Source organism: Entelurus aequoreus, linkage group LG25, assembly GCF_033978785.1.
Source record: "Entelurus aequoreus isolate RoL-2023_Sb linkage group LG25, RoL_Eaeq_v1.1, whole genome shotgun sequence".
Lineage (NCBI taxonomy): Eukaryota > Metazoa > Chordata > Actinopteri > Syngnathiformes > Syngnathidae > Entelurus > Entelurus aequoreus.
Window position 1 is genome coordinate 31208335 of NC_084755.1, and position 26480 is coordinate 31234814.

At 36.3% G+C, this 26480-nt stretch overlaps 1 protein-coding gene across 2 annotated transcripts in view; it reads right to left on the minus strand.

Annotated features, from left to right (window-relative positions):
- LOC133642277 (troponin T, slow skeletal muscle-like) overlaps positions 1–26480 on the minus strand; it is a 47510-nt gene that overhangs the window by 8072 nt on the left and 12958 nt on the right. For both annotated transcript variants that reach the window (XM_062036380.1, XM_062036381.1), the window contains exons 2-10: positions 16716–16743; positions 16618–16634; positions 16431–16520; positions 15423–15444; positions 12266–12326; positions 9396–9512; positions 8172–8249; positions 5493–5606; positions 5313–5422 (exon numbers count right to left, since the gene is read on the minus strand). In XM_062036380.1, coding sequence (XP_061892364.1) covers positions 5313–5422; positions 5493–5606; positions 8172–8249; positions 9396–9512; positions 12266–12326; positions 15423–15444; positions 16431–16520; positions 16618–16634; positions 16716–16741 — 635 coding nt within the window. In that variant the 5' untranslated portion in view covers positions 16742–16743. The remainder of the gene's footprint in view (positions 1–5312; positions 5423–5492; positions 5607–8171; positions 8250–9395; positions 9513–12265; positions 12327–15422; positions 15445–16430; positions 16521–16617; positions 16635–16715; positions 16744–26480) is intronic.

A 26480-nucleotide genomic window follows, 5' to 3' on the forward strand; every position in this document is an offset into this window, starting at 1 on the left:
TTTACATTTGTTTTTTTACTGTAAATAAAGAAAACTGCATTTTTACAGTAACATTTTGGCACCTGACCTGCCAGTTGTTTTTTTTATTTTTTTTACCGCAAATCAACAACTGTAAATTTTTCGGTGTATTACTGTAAATGTCAAAATGGCACCACAGTTTATTACTGTTAAAAAAGTACAGTTTTTTTCATTTACAGAAAAATGCTGTAAAAACCACAGTAAATTTCACAATTTTACCATGAAATCTATTGCTACTTTTACATTGCACAATTTGATGGATAACTTGCTTTGAAGTCATTATTTTTAGTATTTATTTCTATTTAAAAAATGGTTGAACGTTTGATAATATATTTTTGCATAATTAAACAATATTTAAGTTAACATAATTTGCGATTGCATCGAGTACATATATAGTTTATATATTCTCCCAAAATAGAAAGAAATAATACATTTAGTAAGACAAGTTACAGTACTTTATTGATACATATAAAATGAAGTGGCGGGCCACATCTGGCCCCCGGGCCTTGAATTTGACACCTTTGTTCTAGTCAATTCGTAGACGCGGCAGACGGGATCTGTGGCGTGTTCAAAGTGAAATAAATGATTTATTTGGCGAGTAAAAACATGCGTGAGCAAAAGATCCGCCTCCACAAGCCTAGAGAGCAAAGCATGCAGAATGTTTGTTTCAGTGACGCAAAAAACGGCAGTTTTTGGCAACACAGGAACTCTTTGTTTACAACTCTGCATAATACTCCTACTTGATCAACTCTCTGCTATTCTGCTTTGCTGCTAAGACTTATGGGTAACGTTGTTAGTCTTCCGATATCAACGCACAGGAAAAACCTTTATCACGTCCATCAGGAATAAAAACTTGATGACACATCTCAGAAAACATTATTTTCGACACTTTATCCTCCCGGTGAAATATGTAAATCAGTGATGTTCAAAGTGTTGCCATTTGTGGAGCATTGTTTTTTTATGGAACCGTATAGGACATTGTAGGAATACAATAAACTTAACAACAAAACAAAAAAAGATAAATAAATGGAAAAATAAACCAGAGTTAAAACCAGAAGTAGGCACCGTATTTTTCGGAGTATAAGTCGCACCGGCCGAAAATGCATAATAAAGAAGGAAAAAAACATATATAAGTCGCACTGGAGTATAAGTCGCATTTTTTGGGGAATTTAATATGATAAAACCCAACACCAAGAATAGACATTTGAAAGGCAATTTAAAATAAATAAAGAATAGTGAACAACAGGCTGAATAAGTGTACGTTATATGAGGCATAATTAACCAACTGAGAACGTGCCTGGTATGTTAACGTAACATATTATGGTAAGAGTCATTCAAATAACTATAACATATAGAACATGCTATATGTTTACCAAACAATCTGTCACTCCTAATCGCTAAATCCCATGAAATCTTATACGTCTAGTCTCTTACGTGAATGAGCTAAATAATATTATTTGATATTTTACGGTAATGTGTTAATAATTTCACACATAAGTCGCTCCTTATGGCGACTTATAGTCCGAAAAATACGGTATACGTCACAATGTTTTGTAGTTTTTCAAGAAATCCGCCATCTTTTTTTTATGACCCCTTCAGGCGGAGTTTGGCATTTTCTCTTGTATTTTTTTAATTTTGTTAGGTATTCACCATTTTTCGTAGTGTAGATTCACCATACTGCATTGGTGGTACAGCAGGTTTATCCAGGAGTTTTGTTCTCAAACAAACAGGACGTCGTTCGAGCCTTCCGTACTTTTGGAGTAACTTTGGATAGCCATCACGACGATTCACAACTCAATGTGAAGTCCGCTTTACTGGAGTTAAAAGTTGAAACCGCGAGTGAGGATGGTGTGTGGAATAATAAATAAGTCACTTACATAATCATCATGTTCAAAGCAATAAAGTGTGACACTATCTTAGTGGGTGCAAACAATGTTAAGCAGACTTCGCATTGAGTTGGGAATAGTCGTGATGATCTAAATTTATTCCAAAAGTACAGAACAACATGAGTATGATGTTATTGTTTTCTGGCCACGTATGTGCCACTATCCTTGGTTGACGCTTACTGATGTATGGCCTGATTACTGCGAGGTCACCTAATTCATTTTCTAGAACCAAATATTAAATATAAAATAACCCTAAGCAGGCTGAACTATAGCTATGCAGCGAACCTTGTTTTATTATTGTAGGATTGTTTTTTTGTTGGTCTGTTTGTTTTGTCAGTTGTCAAAATGTGATTTGCTCTATGCCATCTCTCTCTCTCTCACCTCTCATATAGCAAATGTGAGTAATAGAATCAACTAAGGGTTTAAAAATGATTCACCTCGATATTAGGAGTTTATTATCTAAAATTTACTTGCTGAGAGTATGGGTTTCCTATCATAGTCCGCATATTATTACTATTTCAGAAACATGGCTACATAGCAATATATTAGATCAGGGGTGCTCACACTTTTTCTGCAGGCGAGCTATTTTTCAATTGATCAAGTCGCGGGGATCTACCTCATTCATATATATAATTTATATTTACTTATTTATGACATATATGTTTTTTTGTTCACAAGTTAAAGGTGTTTAATGATAATGGAAGCATGTTTAACACGTATAGTTAATATTGTTAATAGATTAAAGGTGTTTAATGATAATACAAGAATGTTTAATACATATAGTTAATATTGTTAACAAGTTAAAGGTGTTTAAAGATAATGCAAGCATGTTTAACACATATAATTAATAGTGTTAACAAGTTAAAGGTGTTTAATGATAATGCAAGCATGTTTAACACACATAGTTAATATTGTTAATAAATTAAAGGTGTTTAATGATAATACAAGAATGTTTAATACATATAGTTAATATTATTAACAAGTTAAAGGTGTTTAAAGATAATGCAAGCATGTTTAACACATATAGTTAATATTGTTAACAAGTTAAAGGTGTTTAAAGATAATACAAGCATGTTTAACACATATAGTTAATATTGTTAACAAGTTAAAGGTGTTTAAAGATAATACAAGCATGTTTAACACATATAGTTAATATTGTTAATAAATTAAAGGTGTTTAATGATAATACAAGAATGTTTAATACATATAGTTAACATTGTTAACAAGTTAAAGGTGTTAAATGATAATACATGCATGTTTAACACATATAGTTAATATTGTTAATAAGTTAAAGGTGTTTAAAGATAATACAAGCATGTTTAACACATATAGTTAATATTGTTAACAAGTTAAAGATGTTTAAAGATAATACAAGCATGTTTAACACATATAGTTAATATTGTTAACAAGTTAAAGGTGTTAAAGATAATACAAGCATGTTTAACACATATAGATTCCTTTTTTTCATGAAGACAAGAATATAAGTTGATGTATTAGCTGATTCTGATGACTTGCATTGATAGGAATCAGACAATGGTGCTGATACCGTCCGCGTTTTCAAATGGAGGAGAAAAAAAGTCCTCCTTTCTGTCCAATACCACATGAAAGTGGTTGGTTTTTGGCATCTTATTTGTCCAGCTTCCGTACTCCTTTTTATACACTTTACAATAAATACATTGGCGTCAAACTCCGTAGCTTGCTAGCTTGTGCACGCCAGCTTTCTGAGACTCTTATTTTGTTAGCGCAGGCAGGATGAAGCAGAGCTTTTATTGTGCAACTGTGCAGTCGGTCTTTGGAGTTTTGACGACGTGAATGTCAATCAAGTGACGAAAGTGACGTCATAGTGAAGATTTATGATCGCTCATTTTTAGGACTATTTTTTTAATGCCTGGCTGGCGATCGACTGACACACCCTCCGCGATCGACCGGTAGCTTGCGATCGACGTAATGAGCACCCCTGTATTAGATGATGAAATCAAAATGAATGGATACACTTTATATAGAGCTGACAGAGGTTCAAGGGGCGGTGGTGTGGCTACATATGTTCTTTCAATTCTTACAGCGGAGCAGATTACTCCAACAGTGGAGCCAGTCAACTTTGAATCGCTATTTCTCAATATTGTAATATGTACATTTTCAGAATGTGCTTGTTCTATATTTGGCCAAAGTAAGACAAAGAAAACAATTCTGAAATAGTCTTTATTCTTAAGTTATTATGCCATGATTTTACCAGTCCGGCCCACGTATGAATAGATTTTCCTCCACATGGCCCATGACTTAAAATGAGTTTGACACCCCTGCAACGTTCCCTCTAAGGTGCGCGCCTGCGCAATTGCGCCTGCGCAATTGCGCACTGCTCAAGCGTCCTCTGCGCACAGCAAATATATGCCGCGCAACAAATCAAATCCCATCTGAATTCTAAACAAAATAAACACATTTATTCTGTGTCATTTTGCAATGCAACTCTGAGTGACAGTGACAACGAGCGGCCCTAACGGTGTTCGTCAACACCGTTTAATTGAACACCGTTCAATTATTGTAACGTCTATCGAGATGCTTCGAGGACAGGAATTATATCGATCACTTTATTGAGCAAAACTGTTTATATTCGGCCATAACCACACCAAAAACATTAGTAAAAAACTTCTATCTCGAAAAACTAGTCATTTTCTGCCGTACAAACCAGGCCAAAACCAACTTGTCATCTGTCACCAACACGCATAGCACTAAGCCACTGGTGCGTTAATGGCCACACAAAAAGTCGGACAACTCAAACACCACACAAAGTTACACTATGACTCCTCAGTCATACGTGTGCTTATTCTACTGTCATTTATTATTAATGTTGATTTATTTATATTAGTCATGGAATGCTGTTACTAGAGAAAGTTACAGGAATGCACACTTCATCCTATGCTTACATTTCATTGTGCAACATGAGGATGTTTAAGGGGAACTAAATGTGATCTCTGAAAGGGGTACAAATGATTTCCAAAGCAGGACCCCCACCCAGACATATTGTACAATACTAATCCATAGCTTATGAAAAACAAGATTTCTTTTATTTTCATTACAAGTGGGCCAAATCACTAATATTACAAAATAATCTCATGAAAATCACTCCTCTCATTTGAGTGTTATTATAAAAGATTGGTTTGAGACAGGTGTGCTGCTGGTATTGCCACGTGTGATGTTGCTCACATGTGCTCCACTGAATGCTCAGGGAGTTTTTGTGTTTGCTCACACACATGAACAATTAGAGGGAACATTGCACCCCTGCTTTAAAGTCATTCCTAACTGTTGGTTAACTTCTACAGAACAACAATCCTGACTGTTGCCCTAGCTGTGGTTGTCGCGGATGAAGATGGCGGCAGAGGAAAAAAAGCAGGTCAAGTTTGAATCACTCACCTGAGTGAGTCCTCTCTCAAATTGTCAATGGTCAGCGGCTGACGCCTCTCGGTCAGAGTCTTCTTCTTGATCTCTCTGGCAGTCAGACGCTTGCCCCTCCTCAACTCAGACTGGAAGACACGCACACAAAGTTTGAAGTCGTCTGCTGTGTCTTCATCTCGTCACCAACGAGAGTCTGACCTTGGCGAGGAAGCCTCCAAAGTTTGCCCCTATGTTGGATAGTACTTTCTTCTTCTTGGCGTCGTCATCGGCCTTCTTCTTGGCCTCCTCCTCCTCTTTCCTCTGACGCTCCTCCTGGTGACGCATTGAAGGAAAGTCTCATTTTATCTGTGTAGTCATTCCTCCGGACAGAGGAAAAAGTCACATCGACTAAATATTGGACACCAAAAATGTATAGTAAGTCTTGCTATGTGTAAACAACACACAATAGGCACTAATATTCTCTATTTTGACACAATAACTCTGTTTTTCACAACTGGGCAAAGAATCTTCATACGGTGGTACTTGGGGATACAAGTTTAATTGGTTATGTGACCCAGCTCGTACCTTAAAAAACTATTGCAAACATTGAAATACATTTAAATCATATTAATTGGTGCTTGCCCCGCCCCCCAGACAGCACAATTTTAACATGTAACATACCTTTTAAATAGGAAAACAAACTTCGATAAGAAATATTGTGTAAAACAATACAATAGAAAGTACTATTAACAACTACAATAATGTACAGTATTAAAGGCCTACTGAAATGAATTTTTTTTATTTAAACGGGGATAGCAGATCCATTCTATGTGTCATACTTGATCATTTCGCGATATTGCCATATTTTTGCTGAAAGGATTTAGTAGAGAACATCGACGATAAAGTTCGCAACTTTTGGTCGCTGATAAAAAAAGCCTTGCCTGTACCGGAAGTAGCGTGACGTCACAGGTTGAAAGGCTCCTCACATTTCCTCATTGTTTACACCAGCAGCGAGAGCGATTCGGACGGAGAAAGCGACAATTACCCCATTAATTTGAGCCAGGATGAAAGATTTGTGGATGAGGAACGTGAGAGTGAAGGACTAGAGTGCAGTGCAGGACGTATCTTTTTTCGCTCTGACTGTAACTTAGGTACAAGCTGGCTCATTGGATTCCACACTTTCTCCTTTTTCTATTGTGGATCACGGATTTGTATTTTAAACCACCTCGGATACTATATCCTCTTGAAAATGAGAGTCGAGAACGCGAAATGGACATTCACAGTGACTTTTATCTCCACGACAATACATCGGCGAAGCACTTTAGCTACGGAGCTAACATGATAGCATCGGGCTTAACTGCAGATAGAAACAAAAGAAATAAACCCCTGACTGGAAGGATAGACAGAAAATCAACAATACTATTAAACCATGGACCTGTAAATACACGGTTAATGCTGTCCAGCCTGGCGAAGCTTAACAATGCTGTTGCTAACGACGCCATTGAAGCTAACTTAGCAACGGGACCTCACAGAGCTATGCTAAAAACATTAGCTATCCACCTACGCCAGCCCTCATCTGCTCATCAACACCCGTGCTCACCTGCGTTCCAGCGATCGACGGAAGGACAAAGGACTTCACCGGATCATCCGTGCGGTCGGCGGCTAGCGTCGGATAGCGCGTCTGCTATCCAAGTCAAAGTCCTCCTGGTTGTGTTGCTGCAGCCAGCCGCTAATACACCGATCCCACCTACAACTTTCTTCTTTGCAGTCTTCATTGTTCATTAAACAAATTGCAAAAGATTCACCAACACAGATGTCCAGAATACTGTGGAATTTTGAGATGAAAACAGAGCTTTTTGTATTGGATACAATGTGTCCGCATACTTCCGTTTCAACAATTGACGTCACGCGCATACGTCATCATACATAGACGTTTTCAACCAGAAGTTTAGCGGGAAATTTAAAATTGCACTTTATAAGTTAACCCGGCCGTATTGGCATGTGTTGCAATGTTAAGATTTCCTCATTGATATATAAACTGTCAGACTGCGTGGTCGGTAGTAGTGGCTTTCAGTAGGCCTTTAACCATGTAGAACAGACTTCTACGGTTTTCTCTTTTGAGCTGCTTCTCCGTCAAACACAGCATTAGCAGCTTCTCCATAAATGTCCGCCGTTTAGATACTATTTCAACATCCTTCGCTGGTGGTATCGGCTCATTCTACTTCAGTGTGGCGCAGACTAGCAGTGCTACGCTCGAACCAAATCGGCTACGCACCTAAGTCATGTTTTCGCTGATTTTTTTTCTTTAATTCAATTAATATCACCCACTTCTTCTTCTCAGCACTGTCCTTCACGCTCACTTCCTTCGTTCCAATGGTCGGAAAAACTAAGTTACGTGGATTTCTAGATACTAGCTACTGCTAGCGAGTAACATTGGATGTTTTGGGCGGATCTTAGAGGGTTAGCCGTAATTACATTTGCTATGCCAACTAGCGACGGGGAGGCTCCTACCCCAAAGGTACCACTGCACTGCAAAAAGTCAAAGTTATGATTTTTTTTTTCATGCTTGAAATAAGAAATTATTACTTTAAAAAAGTAGTTTTATACTTGGGAGTGTTGATGACCCAGCTTTGCAACAGTTGATATTCTAGTTTCAAGCATGTTTTACTCAATATAGGTCATAACATCTTAGCAACAAGCTGTAATATCTTACTGAGATCATTTAGGACCAAAACCCTTAAAACAAGTAAAACACTAACATAAAATCTGCTTAGTGAGAAGAATTATCTTATCAGACATAAAATAAGCAAATATCACCCTTATTTGAGATATTTAATCTTACTTAGATTTCAGTTTTTGCAGTGTGTACGAGATAATATAATTGTTTGTGTTTGTTACCGCAATCCTGTTCTGTCTGTCCTTCTCCTTCTCCGTTCGGACTCTTTGGATCTCTGCACGCTCTGACCGACGACGCTCCTGATGGGAAACATTCGTCATGACATCACATTTAGATGACAAAAACAGCATAATCATTCTTCTGTGTTTTCCCATAACGTTATCCCAATAATCAGTGATGGGCAGTAACAAGCTACATGTAGCTAAGCTACGTAGCTTAACTCCATTTTCCAGTAGCTTGGCGGTAGCTTAGCTACTTTTTTAACGGGTAAGCTTTTCCTGTAGCTTAGCTACTTTTAGACCCATTTAGCTTGTAGCTTACATCAAAGCTACAAGCTACAAAGAGACAAAATGGACTGTGAATGCAAAAAAATATATATATATATGGACATAAGCTGGATAAATGAGAACATCCATACATACAGAGAACATCCATTATGATTGCTTGGTGTTTGGATAATGAGTCACAATTGGCTAAGGTTAGGGCGAAACATTTTTACTTTAGCGATGAAGACGATGTGCAGGAAACCCACAATAATGCGTGTCTTCGGTCATATTTAGACAAATGTATGCGTTTCGAGAAAACAATGCCCAACACCTTACTTTTTAGTTGTTTACTCTGTAAACCAAAATAATAACTGCTCTCTTCATCGAAGAAGTCCAACACCATTTTTTTTTACTGCACTACCATTACGAAATGTTCCCAAACAACACACAAGACATTGTTTTTTTTTGTCAAGATATAGATAAATGCTGTTTTTTTTTTACTGTAGGTAGAGAAAATAAATAAAAGAGGGGTGGGCCAAAGAAAAGGCAAACTAAATAAATACATACAGTGGGATGCAGGGACCCCTAGAGGTTGTCCCCAGCTAAATGACAGATAGTTAATAGTAATGGACCCTTATTGGGTCTATTTGTACACGCTCAGTTACATTAACATTTCTACCGTATACATGTGGGCCTAAAGATACAAATGCCGTTAAATGTAGCAGGCTACTTGTGCAGTGTAGCTTGCTACAATTCTCCGGGGATAGCTTCCCCGGTAGCTTAGCTACATTTAATCGAGAGTAACTTGTAGCTGAGCCGATTACATTTTCCAAGTAGCTTGCCCATCACTGAAGATAATGCAGCAATTAGTTGTAGAAAATGGCTGCCAAAATGGTGAGATGCACCTTTCTTAATAACATCCCAGTCCAGTATTCTTTCACTTCAGGCAGTCAGACTTACAATTCGATCCTTGAGACCGATGAGCTCCTCCTCATCCTTCTTCCTCTGTTCAAAGTGGACGTCAATCAGTGTGTGCAGCTCCCCCATGTCTTTCTCCATTCGCTTTCTGTGGATGTCCTGGAGGAACAAATCACATCTGAGTGGCAGCGTCTTACCTTTACGGACTCCACTCATCCGTTCCAAGACTTTTGTGTCTTTCCTGGCTTTTCACTTTCTGTGTGGATCATTATTTGCCCCGTTGTAGCTTTTTAGACAGTTTTTTTTTATCAGGGTTGACTACATAAAATGGAACCCGTTTATAAGGTGTTGTCTAAAACCAAAATCCAAATTCATTATTTACCTGTGACATAAAGAGAATGAGTGATTTTTGAGGGTTGTCTTCCTCCACTTACTGTATTTGTAAAGCCACTACATTTTCCTACGCTGTGAACCCTGCCGCATCTAAAATGGTGCGACTAATTTATGGATTTTTCTTCGCTAACGGCCATAAAGTTTTGGATTCAACAAATAGTTTTCGTAGAACCCCGCCAGAGACACGGAAGTGGTGTGTTATTGTTTGTGCTACGGCGCCATCTTTTGGACGAGTTTGCTCACTGAAGGGTGCTGGGGATGGAAAATGTACTTCCTGTTTTATTGCCTTGAACCGGAAATATATCCTGTTTCGTCCGTAGCGTTTCTACTCGTATGGATTCTTCATTCATCACTCCAAGTAACGTTTGTAAGTTTTACAATATAACTAAAATAATTCATACTTACCAAACCGTCCCATGTGTGATGTCTATAGGAGTGTTTTCATGCATATTTGTGCGTGCTGGTATATAACTGCAGCTTATGGCCCGGTGCAGATAATATGTAAAAATAATAATTTCTTCAAACATTTGGTGGGTGCGCCTTAAATACCGGTACATTCTCTAGTCCGTTAAGTACGATATATTTTTGTGTTCTCATTTAATATTTTTACTCTAATCCAGACCTGGGCATTCTGCAGCCCGTGGGCCGCATCCAGCCCTTTGTGCGTCCCTGTCCGGCCCGCGTGAGGCCAATTATAAATTACAAAATAAATTTAAAAAAGTATCTATGTCGATAAATTACAAAATAAATTTTAAAAAGTATCTATGTCGAGTGTGCAATACAACGGTGCTGCTTTTGTTTTGAAAATCGTTATTTGTATTACTTCCGTGTGGACGTATGCGTGTGCGTGATTGTGAGTGAATGTGAACAGCTGCAATCACAAATTACAAAATAAAGTTGAAAAAACATCTATGTCGTGCGCGCAATACAACTGTGCTGCTTTTATTTTGAAAAGTATTATTTATGGGCGTGTGTCCGTGTGTAACCTGCGAGTGAAGGTGCACATGCAGCGACAAGTGATGCACGGTTTACACCCGAGACGCTAAAAAGAGAAAAGTTGATGACGAATGGCGTGTTTTCAACAAGACATGGACTGCCAAGCAACGTTCCCTCTAAGCTACGTGCCTGCGCAATTGCGCACTGCTCAAGCATCCGCTGCGCACAGCAAATATATGCCGCGCACCAAATCAAATCCCATCTGAATTCTAAACAAAATAAACACATTTATTCTGTGTAATTTTGCAATGCAACTTTGAGTGACAGTGACAACAAGCGGCCCTAACGGTGTTCGTCAACACCGTTCAATTGAACACCGTTCAATTATTGTAACGTCTATCGAGATGCTTCGAGGACAGGAATTATATCGATCACTTTATTGAGCAAAACTGTTTATATTCGGACATAACCACACCAAAAACATGAGTAAAACACTTCTATCTCGAAAAACTAGTCATTTTCTGCCGTACAAACCAGGCCAAAACCAACTTGTCATCTGTCACCAACACGCATAGCACTAAACCACTGGTGCGTTTATGGCCACACAAAAAGTCGGACAACTCAAACACCACACAAAGTTACACTATGACTCCTCAGTCATACGTGTGCTTATTTTACTGTCATTTATTATTAATGTTAATTTATTTATATTAATCATGGAATGCTGTTACTAGAGAAAGTTACAGGAATGCAAACTTCATCCTATGCTTACATTTCATTGTGCAACATGAGGATGTTTAAGGGGAACTAAATGTGATGTCTGAAAGGGGTACAAATGATTTCCAAAGCAGTGCTTTTGGTATAAAGTTAAGTTGGGTTAAATGAAAGTATTATTATTATTATTATTATTATGATTTATCTTACGGTATATATAAAAAATAATATTGAGCAAAATTTAATTGAAATATTGTGCTTATTTTACTGTCATTTATTATTAATGTTAATTTATTTATATTAGTCATGGAATGCTGTTACACACACTATGTTGAAGTATTACTATTATTATTATTATTATTATTTATCTTACGGTATACAGCAAAAATAATATTGAGCAAAATTTAATTGAAATATTGTCGATGTGGCCCTCCAGCAGTGCTCGGGTTGCTCATGCGGCCCCCGGTAAAAATTAATTGCCCACCCCTGCTCTAATCTGAGCTTTTATTATTTTGTATGTCTTGACTACAATGACAAAAAAGTTTTCGTACATGCACAAACCTTTCTTCTTATGGCAATGGCAATCTGAACAGTAGAAAATGATTGGTAGAATCCTAGTTAATATTGCCTTAGTTTTATTTTGAAGTTTACTTTGCACTGAACAGGAAGTCACTGTGTGCAGGTATCACTGCTGTGTAACTAGAAAACAGTTACGACGCTACTTAGCTACAACTAATGATGAAGTTAACAATACGACGTAACGGACCAACTTTTCACGGGTATGACTGATTGTGGGCAAAAGCAGTCCACAATGTATCATCGACACTGATAAGTGGGATCCACCCTATAAAGACCGTTTTCTTACGTACATCAAAATCCACCCTGTCTCCTTCGGGAATCTTTGGGGCAACATGTTGAGGCGCCAGTGGTCTGTAAGACAGGAGAAAACACAAAAACATGAATCTCTCTCTCTTGACTTTGCTCTCAGGCGCTCCCTACAGGTGATACATGTACATTACAAATACAGAACAGCAACACTAAAACTACAAGTACATAGTTGTTGTAAGCCAAACAAAGACAGGGCTAAATTGGCTGTTTTTTGAGCCCCTCCCCCTCCTGTTACAAATGTTTTTCACTTTTTATATTCATGTGAAACTATTTATATTCTTTTAAAATCAAACTTAAATTTAATTTGAGGCGTGTTTTGTTCTAAAACTAATTTATGGAAAATCAATTGATTTTTTCAGTGCAAAACAACAAATTTGACATACCGTATTTTTCGGACTATAAGTCGCAGTTTTTTTCATCGTTTGGCCGGGGGTGCGACTTATACTCAGGAGCGACTTATGTGTGAAATTATTAACACATTACCGTAAAATATCAAATAATATTATTTAGCTCATTCACGTAAGAGACTAGACGTATAAGATTTCATGGGATTTAGCGATTAGGAGTGAAAGATTGTTTGGTAAACGTATAGCATGTTCTATATGTTATAGTTATTTGAATGACTCTTACCATAATATGTTACGTTAACATACCAGGCACGTTCTCAGTTGGTTATGTATGCCTCATATAACGTACACTTATTCAGCCTGTTGTTCACTATTCTTTATTTATTTTAAATTGCCTTTCAAATGTCTATTCTTGGTGTAATAAATTTCCCCCAAAAATGTGACTTATACTCCAGTGCGACTTATATATGTTTTTTTACCTTCTTTATTATGCATTTTCGGCCGGTGCGACTTATACTCCGGAGCGACTTATATATAAGGCGCACTTAAAATCCTTTCATTTTCTCAAAACTTGACAGTGTGCCTTATAACCTTCTTTTTCTCTGCCTTCTTAAGTGGCATTAGAACAGTATCTTAAGAAAATAAATATTTCTTATGATACTGTACTGAGTCTTTGATTTATTTTGTACAATTTTCCATTTTGTCTATTTGTGCACTTTCATTTTTGTTGTTGTTCTTGATTTATTATATCAATTGATTGACCACAGCTGTGACTATTTAAGCGCATCACTTCCTGTTGGAAATTGCACACTGACGAAGACGTTGTCGAAACCGTTCTGCGTTTTGTAGCGGCTGCGCAGTTTATATTAAAATTATTAGAAGGACACGAGTGTTGCTGGCCTTGCTTTTTCTTTTTCTTTTCTTCTGATGATAAATTGCAAAAAACGTTTTGCAAATGACAGGATGTGGGCGTGGCATGGCGCCAAACTTTGACCTGATGGATCGCCACAAAACACGAAACGTTAATAACTCGGTATCACAATTTCAGATCTTGACCCTAATTCAGGGGTGTCCAATGTGCGGCCCGGGGGCCATTTGCGGCCCTCAGCTAATTGTTTACCGGCCCGCCACACATTCTGCAAAAATTGCAAAATTGATAATATTGCAAACATTTTAAAAAACATTTTTAAAAAAGTGGAATGAGGTGTAATCTAACAAGAAAAAGTTGCAATGTTGACACAAAGCTGCCATGCAGGCTGTTTTTTTTCTTTTGTCTTTGTTTATTTTTCTTTTTTTTGCCATTGCTAAAAAAAAAAAAAAAAGACTAAAAATCTATGTTATAATGAATTATTACTTAAAAAATATCACTTTAAAATGTTTTATGTGGAAAAAATATTGCATATATTGTGTGGTTGCCATATAAAAACATCAAAGTTTTATTTGAGCATAAAACAAACAAAATAATAGTTCAAACGTAAAATCGACAGATATATCTGAAGTTGATCTCGTAACTTAAGTGTTAAAAGTAAAAAAAAAACTAATACAAATGTATCACTTTATGAGTGGGGGACCTTTTGGATCCCAAATATATTTAGTAGGATTTTATTTAACTTTTCACTGTGATTACTCAAAAATATTAAAGAATTAAAATCAATGGTGTCCTGCATTATTGATTTTTAAGGCTCTAATACTAAATACTGCATATTTCAGTTTTACTATAGAAAAAAAAAGTTGTCTTTGACAGAAAAGGCATAAAACCTTTTTTTTTTTTTTTTACTTTATATCAACCTGAAGTTGATATAGAGATTTACTGTAAGCGTTAAATAAAAAATAATAATAATTTGACTTATTTTTAACATTTTAATGACTGAGACCCTTTATGGTCCCTGGTAGCCCTAAAGGTTAAAAAAAAAAAAAAATCCATAAATTTTATTAAGGTTTGAAAATGAAAAATATCAAAATGGCCCCCACATGCTTAAATTTTTCCGTGTGCGGCCCTCAGTGGAAAAAGTTTGGACACCCCTGCCCTAATTGCTACAAATGATGATGACAGTCTGAAGTGGCTGTATTTCATTTTCATTTAATTGAATTGTGTCGTATTGTTTTGTTTTATTTTATTTTATTAGGGCCTGAGCAGCGGAGCAAGCCTCACAGGGCCCTATTGAAATTGCTGTTTATTCTTTTATATGTTTGGACGCCTTTTTGAGGGCCTTCTAAAGCAGGACTTTCCAAACTTTTTCCTACAGTAGGTAAAAAAAATGATAGTATGTGGGCTAGTTTCATACATTTTGTGTATTAAATATGATACAAACCAATCCATTGTAGGTCCTTAGTATGTCTGATTGTTGGTTCGTCATGTCCCTAAAGTACATATTCAACTTAAATGCACTTTAATTGAAAGTATTGTAATTCATTTGACTTTCTAAGGTGACTTCCTGCGGGTGAAAAGGTATTTTTTTATATGCACTGTCCCTGTATATAAACAAACAAAGCATGAAAAAAGCACAATATACAATATTATACCTCTTATAAATGTGTTGTAATTTTTAGAATATGCTGAAGGAAAACAAATAAGGTGCCTCCTTTTGGACATCTCTTTGTTGCACATCACTGAAAAACCACTGCTTGTGTAAACACAACAAGGCGTGTCCAGGCTGGTCCGCTCATGTTAAGACCACAAAACGAGATCATTCCAAAAATGATTTTGAGGCTGTTTTACGGGAAACTTAAACATTTACAATTTGCAAAGTTTTCCTGCTTCATTCAATGTAGTACAAAAAAATAGACTTACTTAGGTTTGGGACGTTCCTCCTCTGTAAAATAAGAGAGAAAAAATGAGGAAAAATACAGTTTTTGTTCTGAAAAAGTGAACTATATGTGCTTCAAGACTTAAAAGGGGCCCAATCATGCAAAACCAACTTTTTGCATGATTCATGGAAGCTTTTATTCCCAATCATAGCACCCACCTGTTCCCAATTAGCCTGTTCACCTGTGGGATGTTCCAAATAAGTGTTTGACGAGCATTCCTCAACTTTTTCAGTCTTTTTTGCCACTTGTGCCAGCTTTTTTGAAACATGTTGCAAGCATTAAGTTCTAAATGAGCAAATATTTGCAAAAAAATAAACTTTTCCAGTTCGAACGTTAAGTATCTTGTCTTTGCAGTCTATTCATTTGAGTATAGGTTGAAAATAATTAGCAAATCATTGTATTCTGTTTTTATTTACAATTTACGCAATGTGCCAACTTCACTGGTTTTGGGGTTTGTAATACAAAAGTAGCGTGTAGTTCGAACTTGGTCTATCTGTAGACGTGCTCTGGAAGCGCTAAAAACTTCCAACAAAAATGGCAGGGAGACGACGCTGTTGAAGTGGAGGCACGTGAATAAGACCACCCACAAAACGGCACATCCTGAAGACTGTCATAGAGCAGCATGAAAACGGTCTGTAAAACAATCGACGCAAAATTTTGACCACAGAACCAGCATTACATGTTATGTAGACCACAAGGAAGTGTTTTAAATGCAGAAAAAAAATCACAATATGACACCTTTATATTGTGCTTTTCTTAGTGATGGCTAAGGCAACAAAAATAATGGTATATTTGAACAAACAAACAAAAATACTCTGTACTGTCAGCATAAATAGTAACATTACAGTGCTGTTTATCTATTGTTAAACCACAGTACAAAGGCATTATTTTTACATGACTTTTATTTCTTGATTAATGTGGATTTACACATATTTTATCCAGTGTAATACTGAATTAAAATGTAGTATAAGGTGGATATTAAAGCTGTTACCTGTTTCATATTCATCCACGTGCTCCCTCCCCTGATGCTGATATGTATCATCCTGTTCTTCCTCTTCATACTGCTGCTCCCCGTCCTCCTCTGGGAGGCAAATAACAGTTTGTACATTTGTTCATGCTTGTCCAGCAGGTTTTGTATTCCGAAGAGACCTATGGACGCACGGTCCTCCTTTACTTACCCTCCTCTGCGTGCTCCCTGCACGGACAAAATCGACATTTTAATTTAAAACATCACTGTTATTGCCTTTAGGAAGACTGAATTGTTGCAGTTACTCACTCGTATTCCTCTTCTACGTCCGACATGGCTGGAAGAAACACACGTGTGAATTTAAAGTAAGTTCATCATGAATGTTCACAAGCCCAGCCGGGAGGAAGCCCCCCCGGGTGCATTCTGGGTGTCCACCTGGGTGAAACTGGAACAGGTGGCCGGGGACTGGGAAGTCTGGGCTTCTGTCCCCATTACTTGGTCACGGATAAACCGAAGAAAATCAATAGATGGATGTCTGCCTTCATTTAGCCTTACCAAAAGCTCAGTGATCTCCAAGCAGGTTATTTAGTCCAAAAATAAAAAGGGTACATATATGATCAAAAAATGTCCGTTGTTTCGTTTTAGAAGCTGCTAACACGGTACAGTTTGAATCAGCGGTCATAATCCAATTGCACAACATTTTATAACAATATTGCTGCTTCTGTGCAAACTCATGAATGAATCATTATGGGGGACATTTGAAGGGCGTAAACATTTTTTTCTATTTTATTTGACCGTTTTTGCATAAATGTCTTCATAAACTTAAATCCTAAACAAATATATCAAACAAGTTGTTTTTTTTACCCTTTTGATCGGATAATGTTACAGGTTTGAAAGGGTAAAATAACTCATGTTACAAACTGAAAAATGTTTACCTTATTTGATCAAAAGGCCTTCAAAGGGTTAATATATATATATATATATATATATATATATATATATATATATATATATATATATATATATATATATATATATATATATATATATACATACGTACATACACACACATACATGTATATATATATATATATATATACACACACACACACACACACAGACACATACATAGATACATATATAATATATATATATATAAATGTATGTATGTATATCTGTATATATATATATATATTATATATATATATATATAAACACATATACATACATACATATATAATATATATATACATATATAATATATATATACATATACATACATACATACAAATATAAATATATATATATATATATATATATATATATATATATATATATATATATATATATATATATATATATATATATATATATATATATATATATAAATGTACACTACCGTTCAAAAGTTTGGGGTCACCCAAACAATTTTGTGGAATAGCCTTCATTTCTAAGAACAAGAACAGACTGTCGAGTTTCAGATGAAAGTTCTCTTTTTCTGGCCATTTTGAGCGTTTAATTGACCCCACAAATGTGATGCTCCAGAAACTCAATCTGCTCAAAGGAAGGTCAGTTTTGTAGCTTCTGTAACGAGCTAAACTGTTTTCAGATGTGTGAACATGATTGCACAAGGGTTTTCTAATCATCAATTAGCCTTCTGAGCCAATGAGCAAACACATTGTACCATTAGAACACTGGAGTGATAGTTGCTGGAAATGGGCCTCTATACACCTATGTAGATATTGCACCAAAAACCAGACATTTGCAGCTAGAATAGTCATTTACCACATTAGCAATGTATAGAGTGTATTTCTTTAAAGTTAAGACTAGTTTAAAGTTATCTTCATTGAAAAGTACAGTGCTTTTCCTTCAAAAATAAGGACATTTCAATGTGACCCCAAACTTTTGAACGGTAGTGTATGTATGTATATCTGTTTTATATATATATATATATATATATATATATATATATATATATATATATATATATATATATATATATATATATATATATATATACATATATATATATATATATATATATATATATATATATATATATATATATATATATATATATATATATATATATATATATATATATATATATATATATATATATATATATATATGTGTGTGTGTGTGTCAAACATAATGCCATGGCTGTCTTTTGTGATAGAATGATTGGAGCACATACTTGTTTGTCACAAAAAACATTCATGAAGTTTGGTTCTTTTATGAATTTATTATGAGTCTACTGAAAATGTGACCAAATCTGCTGGGTCAAAAGGTATACATACAGCAACATACATTATAAATGTTGGTGATGTAAAAAAGTTACAATCAAATCAAATTAGCTTCATGGCATGGCCTCTTAACTGCATGTGAGTGATTATGATTGACGACACCTGTTGACTTCTCTGAGCTCATTTAAATAGGGCTCATGTGACGCAGCCGTTAGACTCAGTTACAAAGGCGACAATGGGAAAGTCAAAGGAACTCAGCACAGATCTGAAAAAACTAATCATTGACTTGAACGAGTCAGGAAAGTCACTAGGAGCCATTTCAAAGCAGCTTAAGGTCCCAAGAGCAACTGTGCAGACAATTGTTTGTAAGTATAAAGTGCATGGCACAGTTTTGTCACTGCCACGATCAGGAAGAAAACGCAAGCTATAACCTCCTGCTGAGAGAAAATTGGTCAGGATGATCAAGAGTCAACCGAGAACCACCAAAAAGCAGGTCTGCAATGAATTGGAAGCTGCTGGAACACAGGTGTCAGTGTCCACAGTCAAGCGTGTTTTGCATCGCCATGGACTGAGAGGCTACCATGCAAGAAGGAAGCCCTTGCTCCAGGAGCGACACCTTTAGGCTCGTCTAAAGTTTGCTGCTGATCACATGGACAAAGATAAGACCTTCTGGAGGAAAGTTCTGTGATCAGATGAAACAAAAATTGAGCTGTTTGGCCACAATACCCAGCAATATGTTTGGAGGAGAAAAGGTGAAGCCTTTAGTCCCAGGAACACCATTCCTACCGTCAAGCATGGTGGTGGTAGTATTATGCTCTTGGCCTGTTTTGCTGCCAATGGAACTGGTGCTTTACAGAGAGTAAATGGGACAATGAAAAAGGATGATTACCTCCAAATTCTTCAGGACAACCTAAAATCATCAGCCCGGAGGTTGGGTCTTGGGCGCAGTTGGGTGTTCCAACCGGACAATGACCCCAAACACATGTCAAAAGTGGTAAAGGAATGCCTAAATCAGGCGAGAATTAAGGTTTTAGAATGGCCTTCCCAAAGTCCTGACTTAAACCCCATTGAGAACATGTGGACAATGCTGAAGAAACAAGTCAATGTCAGAAAACCAACAAATTTAGCTGAATTGCACCAATTTTGTCAAGAGGAGCGGTCAAACATTCAACCAGAAGCTTGTGGATGGCTACCAAAAGCGCCTTATTGCAGTGAAACTTGCCAAGGGACATGTAACCAAATATTAACATTGCTGTATGTATACTTTTGACCTAGCAGATTTGGTCACATTTTCAGTAGACCCATAATAAATTCATAAAAGAACCAAACTTCATGAATGTTTTTTGTGACCAACAAGTATGTGCTTCAATCACTCTATCACAAAAAAATAAGAGTTGTAGAAATGATTGGAAACTCAAGACAGCCATGACATTATGCTCTTTACAAGTGTATGTAAACTTTTGATCACGACTGTGTGTATATATACTGTGTGTGTATGTATTTATATATATATATATATATATATATATATATATATATATATATATATATATATATATATATATATATATATATATATATATATATATATATATATATATATATATATATATATATATATATATATATATATATATATATGTGGATCCACTAGGGACTGTACTTAGAGGGGGGGTTACCCACATATGCGGTCCCCTCCAAGGTTTCTCATAGTCATTCACATCGACGTCCCTTGTGTGGGCTCTGTGCCGAGGATGTCGTTGTGGCTTGTGGAGCCCTTTGAGACTTTTATGATTTAGGGCTATATAAATAAACATTGATATATACACACACGCACACAGATATATATATATATATATATATATATATATATATATATATATATATATATATATATATATATATATACATACACACACACACACACATACACACTTACACACGCACGCACGCACGCACACACACACACACACACACACACACACACACACACACACACACACACACACACACATAAACACACATATACACACATACACACTTACACACACACACATATTTATAAATGTTTTTAGAATTGGACATTGACATTTTTAAATTTAACATGAAAAATATTTTTAGGCAAAATCATGTAAAATGGAATAAGACGACTACAAAAAAGGTTGGTCAAAATACAGCAGAAATTCCCTGAAAGATGAAAAAATTTCATTCTTTTGTCACCTGAGGGTTATAAAATAGCATTTTTTGGAGGTGTCCAGATCTGATATTGTTTTCGGTCCAATATCAGCAAAAGAACATTATATCGGCTCACATCTAAAATCTCTGATATTAGAATTCCGACACAGGCAGTCTGGTTAACATCTAAATGTTCTCCAGTAAGCACACAAGGTTAGTCCTTTCTTGTATTAGTCAAGTCATTAACAAAGGGTAAACACGGTAGGCAGTAGGCTACTACGAGCATGTCTAGTATTTGCGAGAAGGCTAGTCCTTTATATGTCCAGAGTTGACCATGCACATTGAGGATTTTATCAGCAAAGGGGACTTTGTACCACAGCAAGTCTTAAATTGTGACGAGACCGGATTTTTTTGGGAAAAAGATACCAAAGGGGACTTATATATTTTTTTTTTTTTTTTTTTTTTTAAATTTTTATTTCAGGCAATGACATAAAAAAGTACAAAGTTGACAACACATAATAATATAAATTAATATAGTGCAAAAGGTAATGTATAGTATGTCATGCATGATTGTCCAGTTTTGCCTGAAAGGGAGTGGGAAGAAGATAATTTATTTAATCACACGCCCAGTTCTCCATTCAGTGATTATTCACATGAGTTTCACTCTAACTTTGTTCAAGGATTATAATACAGATGTTGTATCATAGTGGCATTACCACAGGTAAAAATAATTATTACACTGTAACAATAATTTGTATCAACAATGTAGGAATAATGAATATACCAACAATGGTAATAGACAACATAGCAATAATGGTAATAGACAACATAGCAATAATGGTAAGGAAACATTGAGCACATGTTAACACTTTGAAATGGAGTATAGCAGCAGGTCAATTTAAAGACCCTCATCTCTATATTTGAACCAGACGCCATGTTTGTATAATAGTTTAAATTGATTAATAGTTTGGCATTGCTTGTGTTGTAAATCCAGTTTGTTCCATAGTTTTACTCCGCATACAGACACACAAAAACGTTTAAGAGTGGTTTGAGCGCTCGGCAATGAGAAATATCCAAAGCCTCTCAAGTTATGAGCCTGCACTCGTCTTATAAAAAAACTTTGTAGATTAGGCGGCAATAATTTGTTAAATGCTTTCTATAAGATTATTAATGTATTATATTTAACAAGGTCATCAAATTTGAGCAACTTTGATTGCATAAACAGATTATGAGTATGTTCTAAATAACCAACGTTGTGAATGATCCGCACTGCTCTTTTCTGCAATATGATCAGAGGATGAATTGTGTTGTGGTAAGTATTCCCCCATACTTCAACACAGTATGTAAGGTATGGGAGTACCAAGGTGCAGTATGGAGTACGGAGTGCATTTTCATTGAGGTATAGTTTTGCTTTGTTTATAATTGAGACGCTTTTTGAGATTTTTGTTTTAATGTGTTTCCATGATAGTTTACTCTCAATTATTACTCCCAATCAATTATTACAGCAAAGGAGAAGGCACTACCGGGATACAAGCCGATCAAGGATCGCCTCACACTGCTAGTTTGTGCTAACGTTAGCAGTGACTGTAAGGTGAAGTCACTGCTCGTTTGTCACTCCGAAACTCGTAAGTTCCTAAATTGAGGTTCCACTGCACTGTGATTTGTGCTGATATCGTATCAGAATAATACAAGTATCCCCAAATACTCAAGGCTCCTATATCGGTATCGTAGCTGAAGTGAAAAAGTTTTAACAGGACACCCCTGATACTAGTTTTTATTACCCCTAAAAACACAGACAATATTGCATGTACTGTAGCTGAAAGTTTAAAAAAAAGTATGAGGGTATGTTCTATATTTATTTATATATAGAGGCCATTGAGCAAAAAAGGGACACAAACAGGCTCGTTACACGGCGCAGGGGTCAACATGACAGGGGAGGGCGCCTGTCCTGCAAATGACAAACATTTCATACCACTCTTTGGCATAAAGCATGGCAGCGACTCATCACCACCACAGCACAGGTGGCCACAGCCATTTTCCCTTGTTGTAAATCACTTTAAATACACGGCACGATAATGCGCGCCCTGATGGTTCTGGCTATAAATTGTGCCCCGGAGCTGCCATGGCTGTGACATAAAACCACGCAGTGGCACAGGCGGTGTGTGCTGACACCTCCCTGGCACTGGATGCCGGGGACGTGATGGAAGGACGGCAGGTGAGAATGCGATGCGGGTTAAACAAAGGGAGGTAGGGTTTCTCTCTCGCTTTTGTCCCGGCATTGCTTCCTCTTTGTCCTTAAACAAACTTTTTAGTCCTGCTCCTTCTAACAGATTAGAGGATTTATGTTGGGGTGTCCAAACCTTGCCATTTGGATATTTTTAAGGCTAAAAAAGAAGTGATTGTCATCTTTGTTATATACACGACAAAGCGTATTATTACTAGTTTTTTGATGCTTCATTTGATTTAAATGAAAGTAGCGAATGCCCACACATTGATAGAAAAAGGTGAAAAACTGTTGAATTCAAGAACACTGCAAAAACTGAAATCTAAGTAAGATTAAATATCTCAAATAAGGGTGATATTTGCTTATTTTCTGTTTGATAAGATAATTCTTCTCACTAAGCAGATTTTATGTTAGAGTGTTTTACTTGTTTTAAGTGTTTTGGTCCTAAATGATCTCAGTAAGATATTACAGCTTGTTGCTGAGATGTTATGACCTATATTGAGTAAAACATGCTTGAAACTAGAATATCAACAGTTGCAAAGCTGTGTCATCAACACTCACAAGTATAAAACTTATTTTTTAAAGTACCGTATTTTTCGGACAATAAGTTGCTCCGGAGTATAAGTCGCACCGGCCGAAAATGCATAATAAAGAAGGAAAAAAACATATATAAGTCACACTGGAGTATAAGTCGCATTTTTGGGGGAAATTTATTTGATAAAAGCCAACACCAAGAATAGACATTTGAAAGGCAATTTAAAATAAATAAAGAATAGTGAACAACAGGCTGAATAAGTGTACGTTATATGAGGCATAAATAACCAACTGAGAACGTGCCTGGTATGTTAACGTAACATATTATGGTAAGAGTCATTCAAATAACTATAACATATAGAACATGCTATACGTTTACCAAACAATCTGTCACTCCTAATCGCTAAATCCCATGAAATCTTATACGTCTAGTCTCTTACGTGAATGAGCTAAACAATATTATTTGATATTTTACGGTAATGTGTTAATAATTTCACACATAAGTAAATAAAAACTGCGACTTATAGTCCAAAAAATACGGTAATAATTTCTTATTTCAAGCATGAAAAAAAAAATCATGACTTTGACACAATTGTGTCTCATAATTAAAACAGATGACAGCCAAATGGACTTTGCTGTTGTATTTTCAATGAAACAATAGAAAATACGTACTCATATAGTAGTACAGTTGTTATTAGTGAGAATATACTTATCTTAAGGTATTTTGGGGTTCATTGAGGTTAGCTAATTTTACTTGTTTTGGAAAGTCTAGACAAGCCAAATTTTCTTGTTCTATTGGCAGATAATTTTGCTTAGTTCAAATAAAATACCCCTAATTTTAGTTTTTTTTTTTCTTGTTTTTGAACACTGACTTTTTGCAGTGTTAAAGAACTCAGAACAAAGTATAAAGGTGGCGTCTTCTACAAAGGTTCAAGTGGTTAAATGTTCTTTTATCATTTATATTAGTTTTACATCAAATGTAAAACTATATTCTCTATAAAATTTGTTCTGTGTTCATATTTTTGGGTGTCTGGAACAGAATAATAGGATTTCTTTATTTATTACGGGGGAAAAGCTTTGGGTATTGCAATATTCAGTTTTTGTCGGACCCTTTTGAACAGATTGGAAGGACCATTATAATTGCACGAACTGTAAAAATCAACGCAAAAAAACGTGCTTTGATTTTCACGACAAAAGAAAGCAGCGAATGCCCGCACATTGATAGAAAAAGGTGAAAAGTGAATTGTGAGTGAATCATATTTATATAGCGCTTTTCTCTAATGACTCAAAGCACTTTTACATAGTGAAACCCAATGACTGAGTTACATTTTCAAACCAGTGTGGGTGACACTGGGAGCAGGTGGGTAAAGTGTCTTGCCCAAGGACACAACGGAAGTGACTAGGTTGGCAGAAGCGGGGATCGAACCTGGAACCCTCAAGTTGCTGGCACGGCCACTCTACCGACCGAGCTATACCGCCCCACAAACATAAACATTATATAATTCAAGAAAGAACTCTTCAACAAAGGTTCAAGTGATTAAATGTTCTTTTATCCATTTCTTTAGTCATTTATATTAGTTTTACATCAAATGTAAAACTATATTCTCTATAAAATGTGCTTTGTGTTCATATTTTTGGGTGTCTGGAACACAATAATAGGATGTATTTGTTTATTACGGGGAAAATAGCTTTGGGTATTGCAATATTCAGTTTTTGTCGGACCCTTTGGAGCAGATTACAAAGAAAAACCAAGGTACCACTGTATGTCATTGGCAAGAGGACCATTATATTATATGTTGTCATTCGACGCCACAACACACACGAAGCGGATGCATGGTTGGATGACCGGTACAGATCTTAGCCCTTTTTATCAGCACCGAGCATCGTTGTCGGAAGCTGCCTGTGAGGAGCTAAATGGAGACAGGGTGTGGTAGCCTGAATAAAGCAAAGGGATTTAAAGAGCGCCTGCTTGGAGCGGCCAAAAGGCCCTGGCCTTAGGTGGGATAATTTTAGTCAAGGTTAGTATGTGGTGTAATAGACAGTGTTAGGAATAACGCAGTTATTAACGCCGTTGCTTTTTTTGATGTAACGTGGCACACTGCATTTGAGGTGGTTGTCTGTCAACAACAAGAGAGCTTCAGAATCCTAGCAAGTTCACTTCAGGAAGTATCTTTTTACTCGTGCAAGTAACAGCCACCATACACACACACACAATTACGACTACTACTACTACTACCGGGGGCGGGAAAAATTCAATGAAGTAGGGCTGGGCGATATATCGATGTACTCGATATATCGCGGGTTTGTCTCTGTGCGATATAGAAAATGACTATATCGTGATATATGAGTATACGTTCTCACGCAGTTGCTTTTAGCTGCGGGCATTACACTGCATGCGTTTCCCACTCTTTCTTGTCTCTCCTTCTCACAGAGACGTAAAACAAGTGCACCTTCTTACACACATGGCAGTGTTTCCCACACATTCATTTATTTGTTGCGGCCCGCCACGAAAGAATTAAGGCCGCCACAAAAAAAATGTTTATTTTTTTTTTTTGTCCTGTCCAGCTTCTCAGGCAAATCATATAGTTGATGTAGATGCCCATATCGGCTGTTCAGATTTACTTTACAAAAGAGAAGTGTAGGATCAAGATTTTTGGAGCTCTTTGTTCAGTGGATCAGATGTTTGATGAAGCTTTGTGTCTATCTACCACCACTACTGTTTTCTGTTTATTTGTTACTGACTGTGGCAGGACACCTCTGCCTCTGTTTCACTTTATGTTGCTGGTAAATAATATGGTTGTAGTAGTGGGCTAAAGTTCAATTATTTAGTATGCACTAATTAAAGAGGCAGAGCTTTAAGAGACATTTTAGCTTTTATATTTTTATAAGATATAT